Consider the following 25665-nt stretch of genomic DNA (forward strand, 5'->3'; position numbering starts at 1 on the left):
TTAAATTCAGTTTTAATCTGCACAGTCCTCTTAATGTCTGGTTATTTGCCTTCTCATTTAATTTGCATTTTCAACTGCATGGTTCAACTTAATACATTCAGCCGTTTCCACAGCCAACAAAGAGAAAAAAATTACTTCAATGCCAATTATCATTTATCTTGTGACTATCATAGAACTCCCCAGACCAATTAATTTTCCAATCCCTAGACAAGCAGTTTACAAAAATACAGTGGACTTTCAACTATCAGGCCTGTTCACCATTTCATTTTTAGAAGCCATACAGGAATACTACAAAGCCATTCCTCAAAAGATTCTGCTCATAAATAGGTTACACATTTGCAATTAGAATAAAATAACATGTTAAAGTACAAGCAACAACCATGGAAATAATGATTCTTCTAGAACTTCAAAACACACATTAATTTGCTTGACTGAAATTAGTCACTTATACTGTAAAACTGAGAATAAATAAAGTGCAATATCTGTCACGTATAGATCACTGTCGATCATTACATTCAGACTATTAGCTATTTTAAATATTAACATTCGGAAAAGGCCAGCATCAATGACAAAGCTAACATCTGCAGCCTGTCCCTGGGAAGGTGGTGGTGGATTGCCTTCTTAAAGTGTCATTGTTCAGAGATGGAGACAGACAGCTGAACCAGATCAGCCTTTCTATCTCTGTATTCATATCACAATGAAACTCAAACCTTCAAAGACCCTCAAAATTGACCTCCATGGTTCCTATCCAGAATTCTGAGTAATCAATCCCAGACTTTGTGAATAATCAATTCCAGACACCAGTTTTTATCTTAAACAAAAGAACTTAACTATTTATTAACAGTATGGTAACTTTAGCAGAGCACAAATTAAACAAAGAAATCTAACTGGTCTATGCTTTAAACCCAACAACTTCTGTTTTGAGCACCAGTCACACAAAAGACAGACAGACAAACAGACACACTTAAGGGATAAATAAAAGAAAATAACTGGCTAAATTACTTAAGTGGTTTTCCCAATGTATTGTTTCACAGGCACATAATATGCTTCTTGATTGATTTTATGATGATGTCAATCAAGGTCACCTTTTCAATTCACTCAGATAAAGCCTGTAATAATTACAACTTAATTTTCTGTTCTTGGAGCTTCTAAACGTTGCTCCTGGGAGTTTAGACAGGGATGCTTTCAAATCTTCATGCTGTAACATCAACAGCTAGATTCCTTTTTACAGAAAACACTATCCAAAACCCAATTCAAATGTTGACTCTCCCTGACAGACTGGCCATCTCCTCCACTGGGTCCCAGTTACCATTCAACATCTGCCAGCTGCTTGAGCATAAAGTCTTTTCCAGAGGTGCTGGAAGAAATTCCCAGGTACTGGCCTTGTTAATAGCCAACTATCTTCTTTAACGTAATTCTTATCCCCGGTGATGAAGCATCTACAGAACCATGATCAGGAATCAACCTGCAGTTAACATCTCGGCCTGGTTTCTCAAATAAATGAATGCTTGTTTGATCTGTTTTCCTTTTAACACAAGCTTTTACTCATAGTATAAAAGTCATCTTTAGTTCAGAGTTCCCAGTTTACAGCTCCAGACCAAAATTGATAACAGAATGTAATAAAAATAATGAAAAATCAGTGAATGAGGGTTCTAAAACCATGTTATGAAAGACACTCCATGGTTTTTAGATTTGGGTTATATTGTCACAGGGTACAAGAGTACAGTGAAAAGTGTACAATGCTGCCACACAATGTGCCATCTTAATTACAAAGTACCTAGGTAGAAAATATTAGTTACAGAAGTAGAAAAATAAATGATACTATTTGATAAGAAATTCCAGGATCTTAACCAGTGATGATGGAAGAACATTAGTTTATGTGTCAGATGGGGGAACTTGGTTGTGCTGGTTGCTATATTCACATTCTATCCTTCTTTTAACTGTGCATGTTCTATGTCAGGAAGCGGTAGTCAGGCTTTCCCATGTTGGAGCTAATTATTACATGAGAGACATGAGTGTTACTTACCACGGATCTCCTCAAGCTTGGAAGTTATCCAGATCTTTGCAGTCGCGAGCATGGACCGTTTTGTTGCTTGAAGAAATGAATACTATGCCATCATTATCAAGTGGCCTAACCTTTCACTTTATGATTGACAGATTCTTGAAGCAACTGAAAATGTTTGGATATCAGGCAATGCCTTGAGAAACTCTAGAAGCAATGCTCTGGGACTGAGATGACTGGTATTTAATGCCACAACCATTTCCTTCTGCTGGGTATAGTTCTAGCCATGGGACAGTTTTCTGATAATCTCTATCAACACAAGTTTTACTCGGGTTTACTTTGTGTCTTGGTTATTGCCAGGAATATTGCCCTGATTATTATCATTTGATCTTTGGAAGGCAGTTTCCATGTCCCTATTTGAGCACAGGTCTAGGCAATTTGTCAGAACCTAAACTGAGCATTAGTAAAGTGGTAATTATTGATTGAACTTTACAGGACTTTAATGATGATTGGGAATGGGTTACAACATTGGTAATTGGATGGGTTTGATTTTATCAACTAGTTATGGACAGGACATCCTTAGGCAATATATCAGACATTAAGATAAATGGTAGCATTATAGCTATGCTGGAATAACTTGGCAAGGGACATAGCTAGGACTGGAACGCAGTTCTTAAGCCTCACAGCTAGCTTTTGCTGTGGCCACAACATCAAGTCATTGCTTGACACCATGTAGAATTAATCATGTTGTTTGTAAACTGGTATCTGTGACAATGGAAGCCAATTGCCCATTTGTTAGTATTAGCTGCAGATGACTGTAGATCATTAAGTCCTGTCTTGCTCATATGGTGAGCTCCTCAACACTGTGGAAAGAAGTTTTCATGGATCCTTCTCCTCACACTAATAGCCAAATTATACACCTTCATTCATAAATGGATATTGTAGGAATGTCAAACTTGGAGCTGCTATGTTGTTTCTGGGATTGCTTAACTACATTTTCTGTAAACTGCTTTCAATGTCTACCATCCATATAACCCTGTACTATAAACTCACAAGTCAGGACACTTTGTTTTCAGGTTCACTGGGTGTTATCACTTGCATGTTCTCCTCCATTCTTCATTAAATTAAGATTGATTACTTAGCTTGAAGTGGTGGAGAGATGAGGGGTATGATGGGCCATCAGATTGCAGTCTGTAATGGCGTACAGTAGTGCCAACGCTTACTGCGTAATGTTCACTGTGCAGACAGATTGATTTATCGGCTAATGCTCTGTGGCACGTGTTAACTACTATGTCCATGTTTTGCTTAAACCATGAGATTTCATGGGGTGTAAAATTAACGTGAGACTTGCAGCACCAATTTCATATGAGTGTTTGGTCTGTCTTGCAGCTCGGTCAGATAAGACGCATGGATGAAACGGGAGTCTGGGATGTTGCATAATGCGTTTGATTCTGAGAGTTTAGTTACATCAGGCTGGTATTCAACTGGAATGTGGAATAGCTGTCACAAATTTGATCCAGATCACATTTGGTAGTGTGGAAGATTTTAGACGATTAACTGGGCTGGGTATTTTTTCGTCATCTGCTGAATTAATGCTGAGAGTTCAGCCTCGTGCTCCATTGGCTTTATTCCTGAATGGCTTTGAAAGACTGTTTGAGGGATAGTTAAAATTCAACCATATTGATGTGCGACAAAAATCATATATAGGTCAGAGTGGGTTAAGACGGTAGGCGTATGTTCCAGTCAATTATTAATTTTCAAAATCAAATTAAATTAATGGATGTTTTATCAAACACATTAACTCAATGAAAGGAAACTTGAGGGGATATATTAGTTCCAGTTCTTAATTTTCCAATTACAGTACTTTAATGGATTTTGAATCAGATCTATTAATTCAATGTTGGACTTCTTATCTAAGCCAACTATGTTCCTTTTTACCCTGAGCTAACATTGGAAGATAAATTTCAAAGGCAAGTAAGGTGCCAGACTCAGAGGTTATTGGCTGATGACAGCCTTTGAATGAATGATTATCAATTTTATCAAAAATCTGGTTAAGTTTCTATTAGTCACACATTTAAATTTGTAATTTCCTACAGGGAATCATAAGATAATAATCATTCAAACTTCTATTATAAAGTCTTCTCCAAACTGCTTTGATATGAGTTTTGTTAGGACTTCTTGGTGTCAGGTAATATGTTACTGTTGGAATGACAGGCTCGTGATTTATAACATATTGATATCACTTTTAGAGTTGGGATATTAAGTTGTGGCATATAGGTTGGTTACTTTAATAAAGGATTTTCTTTTCAGAAAAATAATAACCATGTCAGACAGTCATTCTAGAATAGGGATCTAACCCAATATATGTCAGAGATCAGGTGATGGAACACTTTTTATTGTGGTGGTTTACAACAGGTTAACTTGTTTTTGGTTCAGGAAAATCAAAGACTGCTTTTGGTTTAGAAAACCCAGAGGCTGAAAACTTTTAGGCTATTTGAAAGAGACCTGACTAGCATTAGAAATAAATAGTTTCTCTCTTCAAGAAGAATATAGGAAATTTCAAGAAAAGAACAGTTACCTCAACATCACACTGTCCTGTACATCAATGGAATCAGCATGACTATGCTTGAAAAAATAACAAAGAACAAAGAAAATTACGGCAGTAGGAACAGGCCCTTCGGCCCTCCAAAGCTGCACCAATCCAAATCCTCTATCTAAACCTATTTTCTAAGGATTTGTATCCCTCCGCTCCTCACCTATTGATGGATCTGTCCAGAATACATCTTAAATGAAGGTATCATGCCCACCACTACCACCTCTGCTAGCAACACATTTCAGGTACCCATCACCATTCGCATTAGGAACTTTCCACACATATCTACCTTAAACTTTTCCCCTCTCACTAGTGGCCCCTAGTAATTGAGACCCCCACTCTGGGAAAAAGCTTCTTGCTATCCGCCCTGTCTATATCTCTCATGATTTTGTAGACCTCAATGAAGTCTCCTCCCGAACCTCTGTCTTTCTAATCAAAATAATCCTAATCTTCTCAACCTCTCTTCATAGCTAGTGTCCTCTGTACCAGGCAACATAATGGTGAAACTCCTCTGCACCCTCTCCAAAGCACCCACATCCTTTTGGTAATGTGACGACAGAACTGTACGCTGTATTCCAAATGTTGCCGAACCAAACTCCTATATAACCGTAACATGATCCATCCAATTAAGGAAAGCACGCTGTATGCCTTCTTGACCACTCTATCAACTTACATTGCCACCTTCAGGGAACAATGAACCTGAACACCCAGATGTCTCTGTACATCAATTTTCCCCAAGGTTTTTCCATTTACTGTATAGTTCGCTGTTGAATTGGATCTTCCAAAATGTATCATCTCGCATTTGCCCGGGTTGAACTCCATCTGCCATTTCTCTGCCCAACTCTCCAATCTATGTCTGCTGTATTCTCTGACAGTCCCCTTCACTATCTGCTGCTCCACCAATCTTAGTATAATCTGCAAACTTGCTAATCAGACCACCCTACCTTCCCCCACATCATTTATATATATCACAAACAACAAACAGTCCCAACACAGATCCCTGTGGAACAGCACTGGTCACAGTTCTCCATTTTGAGAAACTCCCTTCCACGACTACTCTCTGTCTCCTGCTGCCCAGCCAGTTCTTTATCCATCTAGCCACTACACCTTGGATCCCATGTGAGTTCAGCCTACAATGGGGAACCTTATCAAACGCCTTACTGAAGTCCATGTAATTGTTCAATGATGCCTTTGTGGGTAACATAGGACTAGGAGAAAAGGGTATTAATGCTCATACAGCACTTACAATCTGCTACTGTATCTTTGCCGAAATAAGTAGCATTAAAAATCCAACAAGTTGATTGATGATGCTTATGGAAGCTTGTCACTCTTCCTTGGTCTGGTTTACATGTGAATCCAGCCCTGCAACAATGTTGTTGGCTCTAAACTGCTCCCCAAGATGGTCTCACAAGCAACTCAGTTCAATCAAGCTGTTTGACATTACTTTTCTGGAAATTATTCACAGTTGCTCCATAGGAGAAAGTGAGGACTGCAGATGCTTGAGATCAGATTCAAGAGTGTGGTGCTGGAAAAGCACAGCAGGTCAGGCAGCTTGCAAGAAGCAGGAGAATTGATGTTTCGGGCATAAGCCCTTCAATAAGAAGGACTCCATAGTCAGCTTCAGCAATCAATTCATGCAAAGCCGACTCAGACAAATAAAGGAGATAACGAATCAGCTTCTCTCTTTTATCTTGCTGGTGTTTGATTCAGGAAACACCATTGGCCAGAACACATAGTACCACACCTTTCTGCAGAAGTGATAACTATTGGGCTGTCATCAGATGATGTCATGATGTTGTCAGGGCAAGATGCAACCTAGACATAAGTGTCTAGAATCTCAGATATGCCCTCTCTTACCCTCACTAATGTACCAGATAACATTTAGTAAAGCATGTGATGTTCACTTACCTGATATTTGTCAGTTGGTTCCATCTTTAGATATTTAGATGTCTCTTCAGGCCTTTCTCTATCTAATAGTAGCCATAATCTGATTGATGGGTTGCTGCAGAACACCTGTCTTTATATTGTAATAGATGCCATACTTAAAGTAGGTAAATCTCTCTGGTTGAGACTTTGTCTTCTCTTTTCTCATACTGCAGGATACCACGTTTATGTCACTGGCACATCATCATATAGATCATTATCACATTACATTTGAGTGCCTGTTCAATCTTAATGTGGGGTGGTAAGCAGTGACTATACCCAGAAAAATAGCAGGAGGTGGCAGGGAATATCTTGAAGAGTTGGCAAGCAGTTGGCAGATTTTGAGGCCAGTCTGATATCATGGACCCAGGAGGCAATCAGACAACAGTTCTTAGGGGAAAGGCCCACAGCTGGAAGAGGAGCTCTGAAGCCAGATAGCCCATAGTAAGTGCATGGAAAAGGTCACAGCTGATCCGGGATCAGTCAGACAGACAAAGGAGGTATGGGAAATGCTGCAGGTGAGTGATGAGCTCTGTAGGCAATCTACTGGATCTTCAGGTCAATTTAAGTTTGCAGGAGACTATCCTGGTAGAGCAACCCATTGTTAATATAAAAGATAAACTTTTGAAGAAAGAATTAGGAAAAAAAAGAGAAAAACAGAGGATTTAAGCTCTCAACATGTGGCCTAACCAACTTTTTGGGTGAGATTATGAACTGCAGGGAAATGACAGATTGTGAACATTTTGCAATTGCTCAATTTTCCATCAAATCTGCAAATCAATGTGTTGCTCAAGAGCCTCGAAGAGAAACCATTTCCGATGATGGAATCCTGGAACATCTACTTGTGATAAATCTGAAGAAGGACTCCCAAGGATACATGGATGTTCTACCACTTGCTATGTTCATTTCTTCCTGACATTTCAGTAATTGTGCCACATTGAAGTGCAGGCTCCAGACGAATTATATGTGGCAGTCGCACCGGCTAACATATGAGCAATTCTTACCATGGATGCAGAGATGTTGCCACTCCAAACTACACTCAAGATCAGAGTAAGGAATTAATGCCATTCAGATGATCATTACATGTCCAAACCTTAATCTGTCAAAGTTTTCCCTTCACAGGAGAACCACGTAGAGATTGTCCATCCCACTTGTGCTCAAAAATGAGAATATGATTAGAAGTTTAAGCTTTGACTGGACAAGACATAGGAACTGGGGATAGATGGAAAGTATGTAGATCTAAAGAGGCAAATAATCTGGTTAAATATGAATGGTGAAAAAGGGGTACAGTGAAAGACTTTGGGGAGGTGTAGTACAATGGGATACCATGATACTTAGGAACATGGCGTCAGTGATGCCATGATGATATCAGGAGTCAGGATACGAGAAAATCTGAACATGAATATCTTGGGTTTTCTCCTACTCTCTGTCATGTGCAGTGTAATATTTGATAAAACCTGCTGATGCTTATTTACCTGAACGCATATCTGCGGCATTGTCCAATGGATTTTTAGCCAAGAGACAGATAATTTTTTAGCTTTAAAACTCATGACAGAAACACTACTTCCACCAATTCAACATTCTCTTAATACAGAAGTAATTGGCTTGGAATGTGTTTAAATGCTGGAATAGTCCTTAAATTCAAAACATTTGACTCACACTTCCATCAATGGAACAAAGCTGGGACAGGACTACTTTAAATTATTTTAAACAACTTAAGGTGTCTGCTAAGAAATCTAAGGGGTGCTCTGCAATGCATCAAATGTGTAACTATTAACAAACCAGCAATCAATTCTTGGATTGACATGCAATGTTTTCACAGCAATGTTTTAAAATCTAATTCACTTGTATGTCTCAATGTGATGTGGTAGAGTTATTTTAGAATCATCTGCGTTCTCAGCTGAAATCTAACTAATGCATAAATATTTGAAAAAATGCAATGTGAAGGTGTGATAAATACAGAGGGAAAATAATAATTCCACTGACATTTGGCAGCTGCATGGTGGCCCAGATATTGCTATGACTCCATTGAAACTTCAGGCTTGCAGTACAATAACAGAAAAATTCAGAAGCTGCTCTCAATACACATGAGCTCCTCCATAAGGTGTGTTACGGATCAGACCAGACACCCTCAAAATATATGAAGAAAATAGTGTAGACCCTGACTTTTTCTTATTTTAAAGCTAAGTGTAAGGCACTACATTCCAGATGCAATTCGATTGGTTAAACTATGCACCTGAGCAACACACTTTATTTTTACACTACAGTTAAAATAAAAATTAAAAATCAAAGAATTGGTTTAACTGTAACATTATCGAAATGCAAAACAAAATTTTTATAAACTGTTACTAGGTCATGATGCGGCTCTACAGGACGTTAGTCAGGCCACTTTTGGAATATTGCATGCAATTCTGATCTCCTTCCTATCAGAAAGATTTTGTGAAACTTCAAAGGGTTCTGAAAAGATTTACAAGGGTGTAGCCAGGGTTGGAGGGTTTGAGCTATAGGGAGAGGTTAAGTATGCTGAGGCTGTTTTCCCTGGAGCGTCGGAGGCTGAAAGGTGACCTTACAGAGGTTTATCAAATCATGAAAGGCATGGACAGGGTAAATAGACAAGGTCTTTTTTCCTGGGATGGGTGAGTCCAGAATTAGAGGGCATAGGTTTAGGGTGAGAGGAGAAAGACATAAAAGAGACCTAATGGTCAACCTTTTCATGCAGAGGTTGGTGCATGTATGGAACAAGCTGCGAGAGGAAGTGGTGGAGGCTGGTACAATTGCAACATTTAAAAGGCATCTGGATGGGTATATGAATAGGAAGGGCTTGGAGGGATATGGGCTGGGTGCTGGCAAGTGGGACGAGATTGGGTTGGGATATCTGGTTGGCATGGAAGGGTTGGACCGAAGGATCTGTTTCCCTGTTGTACATCTCTATGATTCTATAACTGCTCTAATATGGTAACATCCCATAAATACACCCTTGGCAAAGGCAAATTCAATAAAATAGATTGTCTCACATGCAATTATAGGAATAGGAAAAGAACTCCAGCTTTTAGCTATAATAGAGAGAAGAATAAGAGCTTCCACATCTAGCTTCAAAACCCCAGCAACTGCTGAAAACTAAAACTAGTTTTGGTTCTGTGGGAGCTCGACCCCACCCATTCAGGCTGCTTCTATTGCTCCAATTTTGATAAAAAAAACTCTAAGGCCTCACAAGCTGTTTGCTTAATTGGCTTTGAGCAGACTGCTCTGTACCTCTGTTTCAACCTTTCTTCATTAAAAAAAGGACAAAACACGCCTCTTAAAGTAGTAGAGTCATCACAGGTGTACTTTAGTAAATCAAAAAAGTGCAATTGAAACCATGAGGGATATTCCTCTCCTACAGTGTTAGTGTCGCTGCAAAAAGTCTCATAAAAGTTATCCTTTGTTAAATGAAGTACAACTGGACTTTTAATAGTACATAAACTTGATAATTACTGCTGAAAACCCTGTCAGGTTGTAGTAAAAGCTAATATTATATTTTTGTGAAGTTAAATTTCTTGTATATCTTGTCTTTAATATCTGTTTGTTGGAATTTTAGCTTCTGTCTTAATACATTTATATTAAAATTATTTTGCGATCTGAAAAGTTAAGTTAAAAGTGAAAGGTTTCAAGTGGTTCCTCGTATGCAGTGTGTGTGAATAATTCAATTTGATCGGTCACATATGCACTTGATGGCATTACTGCTGCTGTGCGCCAAGAAATCCCCTTGACTTGGCATCAGACTGAAACCACCACTGGGAAAGGGAAAAAAACCACATCTCAAAATCTTTACGGACAATTTTCTTCCAAGTCAGAAACAAAACCCTTGCTGCATTGTTCACCACAAAATATAGTCTGATTTTCAATATAGTAATCATTTCTGTGGAGGGAATTATTTTACTTCAAAAGGCCAAGTTTTTACAAGTGTTTAAATACCAAGATGCCAAACAAAATTGTTGCAGGTGATATTGTAACAACTTCTAACTATAATAAGATCTTATTGTAAATATCATGCAGTTGTCAGATGATAAAATTACTCATGTGAAAATCATATACCATTGCTTCCTTGGGATCACAAATTACCCTTCATGCTCAACCAGCCTTTATGCTGTAGTCAGATTGTTGCATAGCCATTTTGAAAAAACAAAACAGGCCACCATCTGTGAGGACAGGAAACCACTACATACCAGCTATCTCTGTGCTATCTTGTACAAATAATGGACAAACAAAAATTTTGATTATAATACAGTAGCACCACATGGCAATTTCCATTACAGGTAAGTAATTTCAGGCTGGGAATATTGAAGTAAATCTCTGAGTCTCCATTCTTCAGTTGTAGTTTGACAACTTTAGGAAATCAAAAACTGCTGCAATTCATTTTGTCCTATCTCTCCATTTTACAGGATGTTTCATTTGTAGATGTCAGTGGTTATGCACTTAGTTTGTACTGAAACAGCATAGTTAGGTTGAGAAATACTTTTGCACAGAGTTTTATTACACATTCATAAAATCATGAATTGTTAGGAATGAAAATACATCTCAGAGGGAAATATGGTGCAGTTAGGGTGGCATGGTGGCTCAGTGGTTAGCACTGCTGCCTCCTAGCACCAGGGACCTGGGTCGATTCCTACCTCAGGTGACTGTGTGGGGTTTGCACATTCTCCATGTGTCTGCGTGAGTTTCCTCCCACAATCCAAAGATGTGCAGGTCAGGTGAATTGGCTGTGCTAAATTTCCCTAGTGTTAAGTGCATTAGTCAGGGGTAAATATAGAGTAGGGGAATGGGTCTGGGTGGGATGCTCTTTGGAGGGTCGTTGTGGACTTGTTGGGCTGAAGGGCCTGTTTCCATACTACAGGGAATTGAATCTAATCTTTGAAGTGACTAAGAGAAGCATTTTAAAAATTAATTTTCCTGAGGGTTGTACTATTGAAATTATAACTATGGCTAGTATGTTGACTGGTATTGCAATTGCTTGGTAATTTAGTGCTTGACTTTGATTTTCAAATATTTAAGTAATTATATTTTCAAATCCCCTTCTCTTGCCTCACTTTCCTGGATCATACCTGTACAGAAATTATGTCAATCTTGCTGCATTCCCCGCAGATCTTCTTTATTTGCACAAGAAGAAAAAATGTGAGTCAAACAATGCAAGCCAGTACCACCCAGAGAAATAATAGATAGTATCTTGAAATAACAATGCTTCGTTTTCAGACTTTTCTTTTCATCATCTGCACATCTTCCTTTTCTATTATTCTGGAGAATACTGATATGCACTTCTGAAGGGCATATCCAACTGTTTAGCACCCACATTTTCCTTTTAAGGTCATGCTTATGGTTGGCGAAAGTGAGGACTGCAGATGCTGGAGATCAGAGCTGAAAATGTGTTGCTGGAAAAGCGCAGCAGGTCAGGCAGCATCCAATGAACAGGAGAATCGACATTTCGGGCATAAGCCCTTCTTCAGGATTCTGCCTCACTGAATTTATTGGGATAATTTGTCATGACCACTAATATGGTCAAGATTGCTTCTGGTCAGGATTTCTAATCTGTATGACTAGTCAATGCATGAGGTGCACATTTATGAATGTCTAGTTGAGTCAATACCTACGTGAAAGGGTTCGCATTGCTCACAAATGTTCCTGAAGAAGGGCTTATGCCCGAATCGGCGATTCTCCTGTTCCTTGGATGCTGCCTGACCTGCTGCGCTTTTCCAGCAACACATGCTTATGGATGGGTTACTGCGGGAGATGGAAATAATCTCCAACCAGTGTGATGATGTCTTAAAGACTTGGGTAGAGAAAGACAGAGCATTTTCTGATCTCATATAGGACAGACATGCTATTCGCATTCTCCTCAGAGTCTTTGTAACAATGTCAACTTTGCTATATAACTTGCACCTGATTGCCAGCATCAAGTAAAAAACTAAGGCAAATGAAACTTTATTGATACAGTCAGACATGGAGGCCTCCAACAAGGAAGGCCATGGATGTCTCTCTTTGGAACTCTAATGTATTTGACCTCATTCAGATGAATGCAACACAAGCCATTTCACATAAATACTCAAGAAAATTATAAATGCAATAGAATTACTGAAACATTGTTTGCTCCCTCTACAACCCCAAATCATCAAATCAGTATGACATTTATATAAAAGTCCATGTTGTCACATATTTGCAGTTCCATGAGAAAGGAAAGCAGCTTTGTACCTTCATGCAAGCTTTTGGAATATGTTTGTGAATTGTCAACGACAAAAAACAATGTAAAGGTCACCTGTGATCACTTCTGCCTCGCTGAATTTATTGGGATAATTTGTCATGACCACTAATATGGTCAAGATTGCTTGTGGTCAGGATTTCTAATCTGTATGACTAGTCAATGCGTGAGGTGCACATTTATGAATATCTGGTTGAGTCAATACCTATGTGAAAGGGTTCGCATTGCTCACAAATGTTCTCCTCCCTCACAGGCAAACCAAAACAAATGCCATCCATCCACTCTGTGCACTGACAGACACCTTTCACGTTTATTGCAGAGTTGCAATTCAAATGGGGCAACATTTTCACACAGAGGGAGATGCATGTATGGAATAAGCTGCCAGAGGAAGTGATGGAGGTTGGGACAGGTACAACATTTAAAAGGTATCTGGTTGGGTACATGAATAGGAAGGGTTTAGAGGGATATGGGCCAAGTGCTAGCAAATGGGACTAGATTAATTTAGAATATCTGGTCAGCATGGATGAGTTGGACTGAAGTGTCTGTTCTTCAAGACATCTCTGCAGGAGTCCCTCGGGGTAGTTTCCTAGGTCCAACCATCATTCGCTGCTTCGTCAATGACCTTCCCTCCATCATAAGGTCAGAAGTGGGGATATTCGCCAATGATTGTGCAACACTATTCACAAGTCCTCAGACACTGAACCAGTCCATGTCCAAATGCAGCAAGACATGGACAATGTCAGGTTTGGGCTGACAAGTGGCCAGTCACATTCGCATCACACAACTGCCAGGAAATGACAATCTCCAAAAAGAGACAATCTAATCACTAGCCTTGACATCTGTGCCTGACCTGCGCAGATGTTACCATCACTGAATTCCCCCAGTACCAACATCCTGAGGGTTACCATTGACCAGAAACTCAACTGTACTCACCATATACATATTGTGGCTACAATAGCAGAAATTCAGAATTGGAATCCTTCTGCAAGTAACTCACCTTTTTTTCGAACTCATGCATGGGATGAGGGTATCGCTGGATAACCAGCATTTATTGCCCATCCCAGCAGGCAGTTAAGAGTCAACCATATTGCTGTGGGACTGGAGTCACATGGAGGCCAGACTAGGTAAGGATAGCAGTTTCCTTCCCTAAAGGACATTAGTGAACCAGATGGTTTTTTCCAACAATTGACAATGGATTCCTGGTTACCACAGACACTTGATTCCAGATATTTATTGAATTCAAATTCCACCATCTCCCATGGTAGGATTCAAACTTGGGTCCCCAGAACATTACCTGCGCCTCTAGGTTAAGAGTCGAATGATATTACCCCTACACCATTGTCTCCCCTCCTGATTTCCCAAAGCCTTTCCATTTTCTACAAGGCACAAGTCAGGAGAGTGATGGAATGTTGTCAAGATTAGAGTGGCTCTGGAAAAGCACAGCAGTTTAGGCAGCATCCGAGGAGCAGGAAAATCGACGTTTTGGGCAGGAGCCCTTCATCAGGAATGAGGCTGGAACCCTCTGGGGTGGAGAGATAAATGGGAGGGGTGTAGGGCTGGGGAGAAGGTAGCTAAGAATGCAATAGGTGGATAGAGGTGGGATGAAGGTAGGCGAAGATGAGGACTGCAGATGCTGGAGAACAGAGTCAAGATTAGAGTGGTGCTGGAAAAGCACAGCAGGTCAGGCAGCATCTGAGGAGCAGGAAAATCAATGTTTTGGGAAAAAGCCCCGTGGGGATGAAGAGAATAGGTGGGAAGGAAGATTGGCAGGTAGGACAGGTCATGAGGATGGTGCTGAGCTGGCAGGTTGGAGCTGGGGTAAAGTGGTGGTGGGGAAATGGGGAAACTGGTGAAGTCCACATTGATGCACTCGGGTTGAAGGGTTCCGAGGCGGAAGATGAGGTGTTCTTCCTCCAGGCGCTGGGCAGTGAGGGAGCGGCGGTGAAGGAGGCCCAGGACCTGCATGTCCTCAGCAGAGTAGGAGGCGGGGTTGAAATGTTTGGCCACAGGGGGGTGGGGTTGATTGGTGCTGGGCCTCCTCCATTGCCTTTCCCTCACCGCCTGGCGCTAGGAGGAAGCACGCCTCATCTTCTGCCTCGGAACACTTCAACCCCAGTGCATCAATGTGGACTTCACCAGTTTCCTCATTTCCCCTCCCCCCACCTTACCCAGCTCCAACCTGCCAGCTCAGCACCATCCTCATGACCTGTCTGACCTGCCAATCTTCCTTCCCACCTATCTGCTCCACCTTCCTCTCCGACCTATCGCCTTTACCCCTACCTCCATCCACCTACTGCACTCTTAGCTACCTTCTCCTCAGCCCCACCCCCCCTCCCATTTATTTCTCCACCCCGGAGGATCCAAGTCTCATACCTGATGAAGGGGTCCTGCCCGAAACGTCGATGTTCCTGCTTCTCGGATGCTGCCTGACCTGCTGTGCTTTTCCAATACCATCCTAATCTAGACTCTGATCTCCAGGATCTGCAGTCCTTACTTTCACCTCATAATGGAATGTTCCCCAGTTGCTTGGATGGGTGCAGCTCCAAAAACATTCAAGAAGTTTGCCACCATCCAGGACAAAACAGTCCACTTGATTGGCATCAAGCATTCACCTGCCTCCACCACCAATGCTCAGTAGCAGCAGCGTGTATAATCTACAAAAAATTCACCACAGATTCTTAGATAGCACCTTCCAAACCTACATTCACTTCTACCTAGAAGGGTAAGGGCAGCAGATACATGGTAACACCACCATCTACAGATTCCTGTCCAAGTCACTCACCATCCTGACTTGAAAATATATTGCCTTCCTTCACTGTCAAAATGTTGAAATTCCCTACATAAGGGCATCGTGGGTCTACTTACAGCTCACCACTACCTTGTAATGGCAGGTAGGGATGGGCAATAAATGCTGGTGTAGCCAATGAAGGTATCTTCCATGAGTGCATTAAAAAAAAGACAAACTGCAACACCCCTCCACCCCCACCTGATTGCTGATAGACCTCCAACTGACATTGTAATCCCAGGACTGGCACTGTAAGACCACAGAATCCTTGCACGAAGCGTCTAACTGACTGTCGCCAATCTTCAGGACTGAGATTGATCAATGCCTTTTCTCCAGTTCAGAAGAAAGGTCAGTGGCCCTGAAACATTGATTATGATTGCTCCCCATTGATTCTGCCAGGCCTGCTGAGTGTTCCCAGCAATTTCTGTTTATGATTTGTATTTCCGGCCTCCGCAGTTCTTTTGCTTGTTTTTCCCAACTAAGTTACTGCTCTGACTTTCAAATGTCAGTGATGGCATTCAGGTGATTAAAGAAGGAAACAGACTGAGTCATGCTTTGTTATTCATGTAAAGTATGGTTTTACAGCTGGCATAGTCTTACAGAGTTGCGCAATATGATCTTGTCTTGTGTTGTAAAATATGCATTAGACTGAAAAATGTGTCACTTATTTCAATGTTATGGTGAATACATTACATCAATGGTGATGAAGACTGCCTGCTCTGAATAGATGAGAACACATTAACAAGAAGATTTGATGGCCCTTGCAACTCTCACTGAGGAGTTCTCATTGCAGCTGTCCTTTTGATTCGTCACACAATGCCCAGCTATGACAGTCTCCCAGGATGAAGCTTACTGCCCAGACTTTTCAAATATCAAAATTGCACAGGCTACAGCCATTTCAACTTGCAAGATATGCGATCTGGAACATATTGCAACATATTGCAAAGTATTGGTGATTTCTTAAGGCAATGTAAGTATTCTTTTTAAACCCCAACAGTTCCCTCAATGATCACTCTGCAGCAGCAGGTGTCTCATTACAGTATTCCTTAGCTGCTGTTGCAAATTTTGAAAGATGGATACAAAGGCATTGTCACCTGTAGCCTTCTATTAATTAAACTAAATACTTCAAAGGACTCTAAGATGTCAGAACTCCTTAGCACAACCATCTGATGAAGAAGCAGTGTTCCGAAAGCTAATACTTCCAATTAAACCTGTTAGACTGTAACCTGGTGTTGTGTGATTTTTAACTTTGTACGCTGGAATCCAACACCGACATCTCCAAATCAGAACTCCTCAAGGTGACTGTAATCTTACAATTTACAGCAAATCAAAGCATCTTAATTTGGTATCTCACACCATCTGAAAACGAAGTGAGTGGTACGCCCGTCGAACAAAAATGTTGAGAAAGTTAATATCAGGAATTTACAATAACATGAGCTTTTGCACTCTGTTCTTTGGATAATTTGTCAATGTCATAAAGCTCAACTGTTAAACTACTGCTCTGTTGCCATATTGAATCTTCTAATATGCTATTTGTGATTTAAAAGAAACATCCTATTTTACAGATAACTGTTCACAATAAGCCAATGGTGCTAAAGGTCGGTGTAGTCACTATTTCCATTGTCCCAGGCAGATCATCTTGCTTGTAGATCTTCATGTGGAAGTTGCATTGTCCACTTATTAGCTCTTTGATGAAGCAAATGTGAGTAAATCTGGACACAGAGGTGTTCAAAAAATCTAAGTGGCCTATAGTTGTATCTTGTGGGGTAGTTAGTCACATCTCAGAGGATACAGCTGTTTCACTCTCTTTTGCTCCATCTTGGTTGAACTGTCCTTCAATGTTCTTAATGAAAACTGTATATAAAAGGGATTTCTTTGGGATTCCCAGGCAGATATTACCAGTGAACTACGTCACTCAAGCATAACAGCTGCAATGCAAATGAAGCTCACAACCGCAAACAGCTCATATATTTGGCCGTGAAGTTAAATTTGATAACACAAACCTTTAACAAAAAATATTATCCATATTATAAATGTGTAAAGCATCCTCATTTTGGACCAACATGATGCCTAACCAAACCGGTAGGTTAAAAAAACACAAATATTTTTGTTACTTTGCATAAGCCATTTGCAGAATTCCAAGTAAGATTTGTTATTCCAGCTAACAGCTGTGTTTATGTGTTCACCGAGATACTTTGGAAACATGATTTTGTGGGAAGCACACTTATAACTCATTAATTGTATCCTTGATATAGAATTCTACTAGTGCTTTGTTAATGTCAAGTGCATTTTAATTCAATAAATGAACCATTTTTGTAATATAATTAAATTTGCAAAGCACTTAATTTAGTATTCATTAGACATTTTTAGAGGGGGTGTATATATTGAACTTTACACAAAAACATCAAAATCACATCAAAATCACAATTTTTGAGCACTATTAGGATGCCAATATACTTATATCCCCAGTGCAAATTGTTCCAGAGAAGTCAAGTTTGGTATTAGTCAGACGAAACAAATTCTTCAATAAAGTTTTAACAATGCATCTAAAATTTCACTGCTACGTGTACATTCAGATAAAATTGATTGAGTAAAATATATTAGTTTATACGAATTTCCCATTTAACTATATTTTTATGAAACAAGCAGAGACCCAAAACAAAATTCAAATGGTGCATAGCCTAAAATTAAGGTAAGGCCATGGTCAGATCAGCCATTAAGTTATTGAATGGTGGAGTAAATTCAATGGTCAAGATGGCCTACTCCTGCTCTTTTCTCAGTAAGAGTCTGAATGATTTAAATTCTTGTGTTCAAAATTTGCTTCTCAGAACTAATATAATTTTCTTAGATTATTCTACCTGATTGGAGCTCCTCTTGATAGAGCTGGCTTCAACAGGACTGTGATAGTTGTGTCCGACTCATTCAGAGGCGCATCTGTATCATACAATGGCATTGAGGGGGCTATCAATAGAAAGCAAAATTAATCAGGGGACAGAAAGCAAACACAATCAAGTTATTATACTCTCATTACAGTCAACTTTTAAAAAAACTCTCACTTTTCACCTAGGAATCCGAATTTATCTCCCAATGTGTCATATATTCAATACTTTACTAAGACTGTTACAAATGACCTACTGCCACGTCTCAAGTGGTCAAGAGAAGAGGCTGTTGATGGTGCTGCAAAAATTATTTGTTTTTTACTTTTCTCAGATAAGAAATTTGTCACAAGCTGTTTATGAACAAGGAACAGTGAACGTCCAGCATATGATTGGAAGATTGTGTTTGAAAAACTGAAGGCAAAATCAAATAGTGTTGCAGATAACAGGCACAAAGCAGCTGAATGACTGACCATAATGGGGAGGGAACAATGAAGAATAAAGGAACGCAGCATTACGAAGTTAAGTGTCCATTATCAATAATCTATATTATTCATTTTGAAAATGACTCCTATCCTATTAAGAAACCACATTATTATCACTGACCCTGGTCTCTCCTCTACCTTCTGTTCCCATCTGTAACTGAAATTAGGTGGAAATTTCAAATTCAACCTTATACCTAATTACTGGCTATCATGGGGCCACTGAACATTTACTAAATCTAAAAATCTCTAATTACTGCTCATAAGGGATTTTTAATAGATTTAGATTTTAATAATAAAGACTTCCTGCTTTTCGCTTGCTGGTATGTTGAATTTACTGACTCTTCTATGAACTGTAAGTCCGAGAGCTGAATAGACTACAATAAACCATAAGTTATGAATATAAAATCTGAAACATTTCTTATATGAAATGTTCTTATATGAAACTTAAGAAAGACTAAAATATTTCATATCTTATTTGTTAATTGATAATATTTCTTGTCAGTCATAGCAAGGTCAGATAACCATTCTATTGCTATTAATAGTGCAACTAAATAGTTATTTGCCACCACTCAGTGAATGAAAAATATTTGAGAGAAAAGGTGCAACTGTTGTGTAAATCATTCCAAGCTGCACTGATAAGAAGGAAAAATGGTTCTTGTTGTGTCCCTTTTGCAGGCATAAATGGGCAACTGACAGCCCAATTTCTGGGACACTAAGGGTTAAATGCTATCAGCCCAACAGAGGCTGCTTGAGAGGCTGGAGTACAAGCAATATATTTTACTATTTGTTCTTGTGATGTGGGCATTGCTAACCAAGTCAGCATTTATAGGCATTCCCTAAATGCCCTGGAAAGACGTTACTAAGTTGCCGTCTTGAACTATTATCGTACTTGGTGAGGGAATAAGCGCTGAGAAGGAATTCCCCATGGGAATCTGTCAAGTGGTTAATTGTGCCAATTCATAGCACAACTGAAGCCAATTTTCCACACAGGCTGGCATTTTGTCCATGTTAGACAGGATGGCTGTCATGTGTGAGATTCCTTGTTGATTTTCTAGCAGGGGAAGATGTTTCTTGCATATGCATTCCACAGAGAGGCCCCAGCAAAGGTGAAGGCTCAATCACTGTAATATGGCTGCCCTCACATAGAGTCATAGAGTCATAGAGATGTACAGCATGGAAATAGACCCTTCGGTCCAATTCTTGGTGCCTGCCTATCTGGTTCTGGCCCACTAAAATAAACTTATGACGTTTTGTGGACCCCCTGCCATGGAGGCAGCCTCTACTTCACTTGCTGGCCTCAGCAATCGTTACTGATAAGTGATAGTTCTGTTGAATCAACATGAGTTTCCCAGCCTCTGTTTGGATGAGCAACTTGAGCTTCCAGCCTCTGTGTGAATGAGCAATTGTTGGAGGTGGACTTCTGTTCTTAATTGGATTGCAGTTCCACCAACGGATTATTATTGCTGGGTTCATAGTCATACTGCTGATGGTGGCCCACCTCACAGTGTTGCCAGCCCAATAATAACTTGTGATTGTGCGGTGGCATCATTTTCAAAGTTCATCTCTAATGTTCTCCCATTGTCTTTCAGTTATCTGAGTATCACTGTTCACTTATTCCGTCAACAAGGAAGTTCAAAATCAAATTAGGTATGGCAGGAAAACTAAAGTTAAAAATCACACAACACCACGTTATAATCTAACAGGTGTATTCAGAAGCATCACCTTTCGGAGCGCTTCCAAATCTAGTGCTTCCAAATAGACGTGTTGGACTATAACCTGCTGTTGTTGATTTTTAACCTTGTCTACCCCAGTCCAACACTGGCTCCTCCACACTACTTTAGAGCAGGAAACAAAGCATTAAACTAAGAGTGACAAAAAAAAATTTAACAGGTCACATTTAAAATCTCAATCACCTATTAAGACTGAAATAATTGTGATCATTTTCTTGCAATGATTCAGTTTTAGCAACAGAGAGGCACTGGTAATTGCAGCAATTAACATGTCATTAAAAATGAATATTATGACTTGACCTAATTGTCTGTGACAAGTTTGCATTTTTCATTGGAAATTGAAAAGTTGGAAAGACACTATCCGCCATCAAAAAACAATGGTTATGATCTGTATTTGAAAGTCTTGTCCCATTTCTGACAGATCCCATTTTTATCAGCTGTGGAAAAAGATTAAGGGTGTTGTGGGTCAACCTGCAGCACAGGAACTGCAGGGCTTGAAGAAGGCAGCTCACCACCATCTTCTCAAGGGCAACTAAGGTCAGGCAACAAATACTGGACAAGCCCTCGATACCCATTGAAATAACTCCACAGAGGTTGGTATCCAGTCACCAAGTCACCCTTCGTTTACATGTGGAGAGTCCTTGACATTGATCCAACTCCCTCAGAGCCTTTGATACTCCTGATTATATCTGTCAGCCAGGGTTCCCTGATTGAGGCTGTTAATCTGGCCTAATCAGGAAACTCATATTCAATGAGGTCAATCCAACTGACCTCATTACAATCACTACATCTCTCTCCCTCTGAGCTAAAGGACATAGGCCTGTTCTTTTTTGTAGCTCCTCCTGGGCAGCCGATAAGTTTCCTTCAATTCTGCCCCTGATATGGCAGTGTATAATGCCCAGTAGCTCGCCTCTTGTGCCCAGATCATCTCAGAAGAAATTCATTCTCTTCCTGCTGTGTCCATCTCTGATTCTGAGATATCCTCAATGATTGACAGAGAGATAGAATCCACATGTTCCGAACAGTAAGAAAGTTTGCAAGTTTGTAACTTTAATATGGTCCATAATCTTGTTCAAAACGGTCGCACCTATCTGAACTTTACATGTCACTGGTTCTGACCTCGCGTTGACCAGCCTCTTACCCATGCAGGAACATTCGTGTAGGTCCTACAACAAACTTCTTCACCTGAAGTAAACTGTCTCTCTCACCTTAGAGGAGTCTTGTGTCCGGCATTTCTGATGCTGTTTTACCCTTTCCCACTCCCAGATCTGAGAAGATCAGTTTTAACCTGGTGTGGAACCTTCTCCCTGTAAGCATCTCAGCTGGAGCTATCCCTGTAGTTGCATGAGGGGTGGTCCGATAATCAAATAGGAACTTGGACAATTTGGTATCTTACTGAAACTGTAGGCTTTAAGCTTGCCTTCAAAGTTGGGATTGCTCTTTCTGCCAGAACATTGGGTGATGCATGGTGTGGAGCTGTCCTTATATGGTGAATAATATTTGAATTTATGAAATACTCAAATTCTCTGTTGGTGTGATATTGCTTTAAACTTTAAAGGGCTATTTTGTCCATCTTTTTTGAGAAGATGTTGTAAGGCAAAGGTCCTAAACTGACTACTTGAAGACAACTTAAGTAAAATTTGTGAGGCCTTTTTAAAGTTGGAACAATAGAAGCAGCCTGAATGGGTGTGGCCAGCTCTCACAGATCCAGATTTCTGGGTTTTGATTTTTTTAGTAACAACAGAAGTTGTTTGGCATCTCAGAAAAGTTGGAAACTTCAGTGAATGATTCCTCGCTGCTACACTCTCTTTGAAATTTCTCTTGATTTTTTTTTCCTCCTGGTATGGAGAACTGCATGTAAGAATGTATGATTGAATCTGCCTTTTTGCCAAGAGTTGTGTTTATGGGATGGTACTATGTTAATTAGTAATAGGTACTATATCTATTATTCATTTAAATTTTCCAATTGTTAAGTTATTCTAAATTCTTCTTTCTTTTCTTTGTTTATTTTTAACTATAATGTTTAAATAAATTGTGTTTTGCATTACATTGAGTATTTTGACCAGACACATCAAATTTGGAACAATTACTTCACATCTACCATTAAAATAAGAAAAAGTCAGGGTTTAGGTTACGTTCTTGAAATATTTTGAGGGTCTGATTATCTGTGACTAACACTTCTGGGAGTTCATGTATTACAAAATACATGTGCAGTTTTTCTATTGTCATCCTTGTTTTTGACAAATGAACTCTACCCACATCCAGCCACTTTGAGTGGGTGCCCGCAATGACTAAGAACATTGAGCCCCAAAGAGAACATGCATATATTATGTGCAACTGAATCTAGGGTTTACCCGGCCACTCTCATGAATGTAAGGAAGCTGCTGACAGTAATTTCTGTCCTTGTTGACACCCTTGATATTGCCCCTTCAAGTTATGTCTGCATCCAATCCTGGCCACCAGACATAACTTCTCGCCAACATCTTCATTTTGGGAAGCCTCAGATGACCCTGGTGGAGTTCAGCCATTATCTGACGGTGACCTTTGCTCAGGACAATCGTTCTTCCTCCCCATAATAATATCTCATACTCTGCTGTGATCTGGGCTCTCTAGGTTCTGATCACCCTGTGATTTCCCCCATCAGCATCAGCTGTTTCAATTTTTCCAGGATCGGATCTTTCTTTTTCAGCTGTGATCTTGTCAGCTGTGACCAGAAGTCTATCCAGGAAATGTAACACTATTCCAACTTGTAATTATATGAACTTAGTATTAGAGCCCACCACTGAATTTGGCCTGAGTGAGGCCATGCAATGAGTGTTCCCCAAGTTCTGTTGGAATGGGGAGGGTGTCCACTTCCATTGAAATACCTTGCAATTCATATGATCCACTTGCCACATTTTCCATTGTTAAAAAGTCAGTAGTAGTGCCTGTTCAAAGTCAGTTGGGCTTCAACTAGTAGGTGGTTTTGCATGGTTACATCATTAATCCCACATACCAAACATTCTGTCAGCATCTAATTAAGAGTTAAACCAAAGTCACATGCCTCTGCCAGTCACCTTAACCTAGTCAATTGCTGAATCAGATCAATAGCATCTCAGGATTAGAGGAGGATTGGGATTGTAATATTCCTTAACTAAGTCCATCACCTCTTGAAAGGTTTTAGTATCTGCTGCCTCAGAAAAAGTTAGGCTCTTCATAATTTAAGATGATATGGATATACAAGTTGTCAGGAAAATTATTCTGAGTTAAAATTACTCCAGTTCTGAGGAGGGGTCACTCACCCAAATCATTAACTTGGATTTCTCTCCCAAGATGCCGGACCTGCTGAGCATTTCTAGCAATTTCTGTTTTACTTTCTGATTTACAGCATCTGAAGCTTTATCGGTTTGTTTTTTTCAGAAAAATTACACGTTGCTTTTCATCTGCCCCAATGTGATTTGCTCAAAAAAAATGCATTCTTTCCTCATATTGGGCCCAGTTTTTGATGGCAGGATAGAATGAGTTAATCTTCCGAAATAATGGTATGATGCCAGAAATGCTCACCCCTACTGGAAGATGACTGTTTAGAGTGAAATTCTTCAGGACCGTGCTTTTCACTTGTTGCCAATGAAATAACTCCACAGAGATCAGTATCCCATCACCAAGTCACCCATTATTTCCAGGTAGAGAGACTTTGACACTGATCTAGCTCTGCCAGATCCAGTTCTCAGAGTGAACAGAATGTCTGAAACTCCTGTTTATATCTGTGAGCCAGGGCTCCCTGGTTGGATCAGGTTAACAACTCAAAGCAGAGACCTCAGATTGCATGACATCCACCTTTCTGACCTTGTTACAATCACTATACCCCCAGTGAATAAAAAAAACTGCGTTAGGACCAGCCAAGATCTTATCAAATGGCTGCTGTAAGAGGCTGAATTTCCCACATTTGCTCCCAGTTCTATTTTTAATGTCTTAAAAATGCTTAAAGCTTCCACTCCCTTTTGACAAAAAGACTGCTAAAGCATTATAGCTTTCTGAAAGGAAGACTTCAATTTTATCTTAAATTGGTAACCCACTTATTTTTCAACAGTGACCTGTAGTTGTGGATGCTCCTCCTTCTTCACAGCCATCCTGTCAAAACCAGTCAGAATCTTATATGTTTCAATTAAGTCACCTCTTACTGTCCTAAATTCGAGCAGGTATGTGCCTAACCTGTCCAAGCTATTCTTATGTGAGAAGACATCCATTGCAGGTTTTAGCTTTGTAAAGTTTCCCTGCTTCAAATCTATGAACATCTCTCCTGAAATAAGGATATCAATACTGTACACAATTCTCCATATGTGGTGTCATTGGTACCCTGTATCACTGAAGCATGACTTCCCTACTTTTGTATTCAGTTACACTCACAATAAATAATAACATTTTATTGGCTTTATAAATTACTTCTGTATCTGCATCCAAGCATTTTGTAATTTTTACACTATGGCATCACGATTCCACTGCTAGCTCACACCAGTTAGATAATATATTTTATCCTGCCAAAATGGACAATTTCATGTTTCCCAAATTGTACTCTATTTGACATATCTTTACGCATTCACTTGGATATCAATATCTATTTAGTAGCCTCCTTATTTCCTCCTCACAACTTACCTTTTTACATATGTCGATGTCATCAGTAACCTTTACAACCATACATTTGACTCCCTCAAAAAGCGAGATCCCAGCACTGATTGCTGTGATACACCACTCTTCAGATCTTTCAAACTAAAAAACTTGCCAACTCTGTTTGCTAACCGATTTTCTATCCATGACAATATGTTACATGCAACACAATGTGCCTTTGTTTTCTGCAATAATCTTTGATGTGGCAGCCAATATGACAGCACAAAAAGATTAAATGATTCAGAGTTGTTGATGTGGGAATATGAATAGAAAGTTTGTTTTTATCAGGTATTAAGCAATTGAAGAGATGTAAACATTTTAAACAGACTTTCATGAATGGCAGTGCATTTACTGTTTGATGGTGAAGGCTGTAATTGATATCTGGAGCTTAATTTATC

At 39.7% G+C, this 25665-nt stretch overlaps 1 protein-coding gene across 6 annotated transcripts in view; it reads right to left on the bottom strand.

The window, feature by feature from the left end:
- The window catches only part of LOC122560178 (receptor-type tyrosine-protein phosphatase T-like), a 1397629-nt gene that overhangs the window by 466805 nt on the left and 905159 nt on the right, over window positions 1-25665 (bottom strand). For all 6 annotated transcript variants that reach the window (XM_043710562.1, XM_043710557.1, XM_043710558.1 and 3 more), the window contains exon 11: window positions 18391-18493. In XM_043710562.1, the coding sequence (XP_043566497.1) occupies window positions 18391-18493 (103 nt within the window). The remainder of the gene's footprint in view (window positions 1-18390; window positions 18494-25665) is intronic.

Source organism: Chiloscyllium plagiosum, chromosome 20 (genome assembly GCF_004010195.1).
Source record: "Chiloscyllium plagiosum isolate BGI_BamShark_2017 chromosome 20, ASM401019v2, whole genome shotgun sequence".
Taxonomy (NCBI): Eukaryota; Metazoa; Chordata; class Chondrichthyes; order Orectolobiformes; family Hemiscylliidae; genus Chiloscyllium; species Chiloscyllium plagiosum.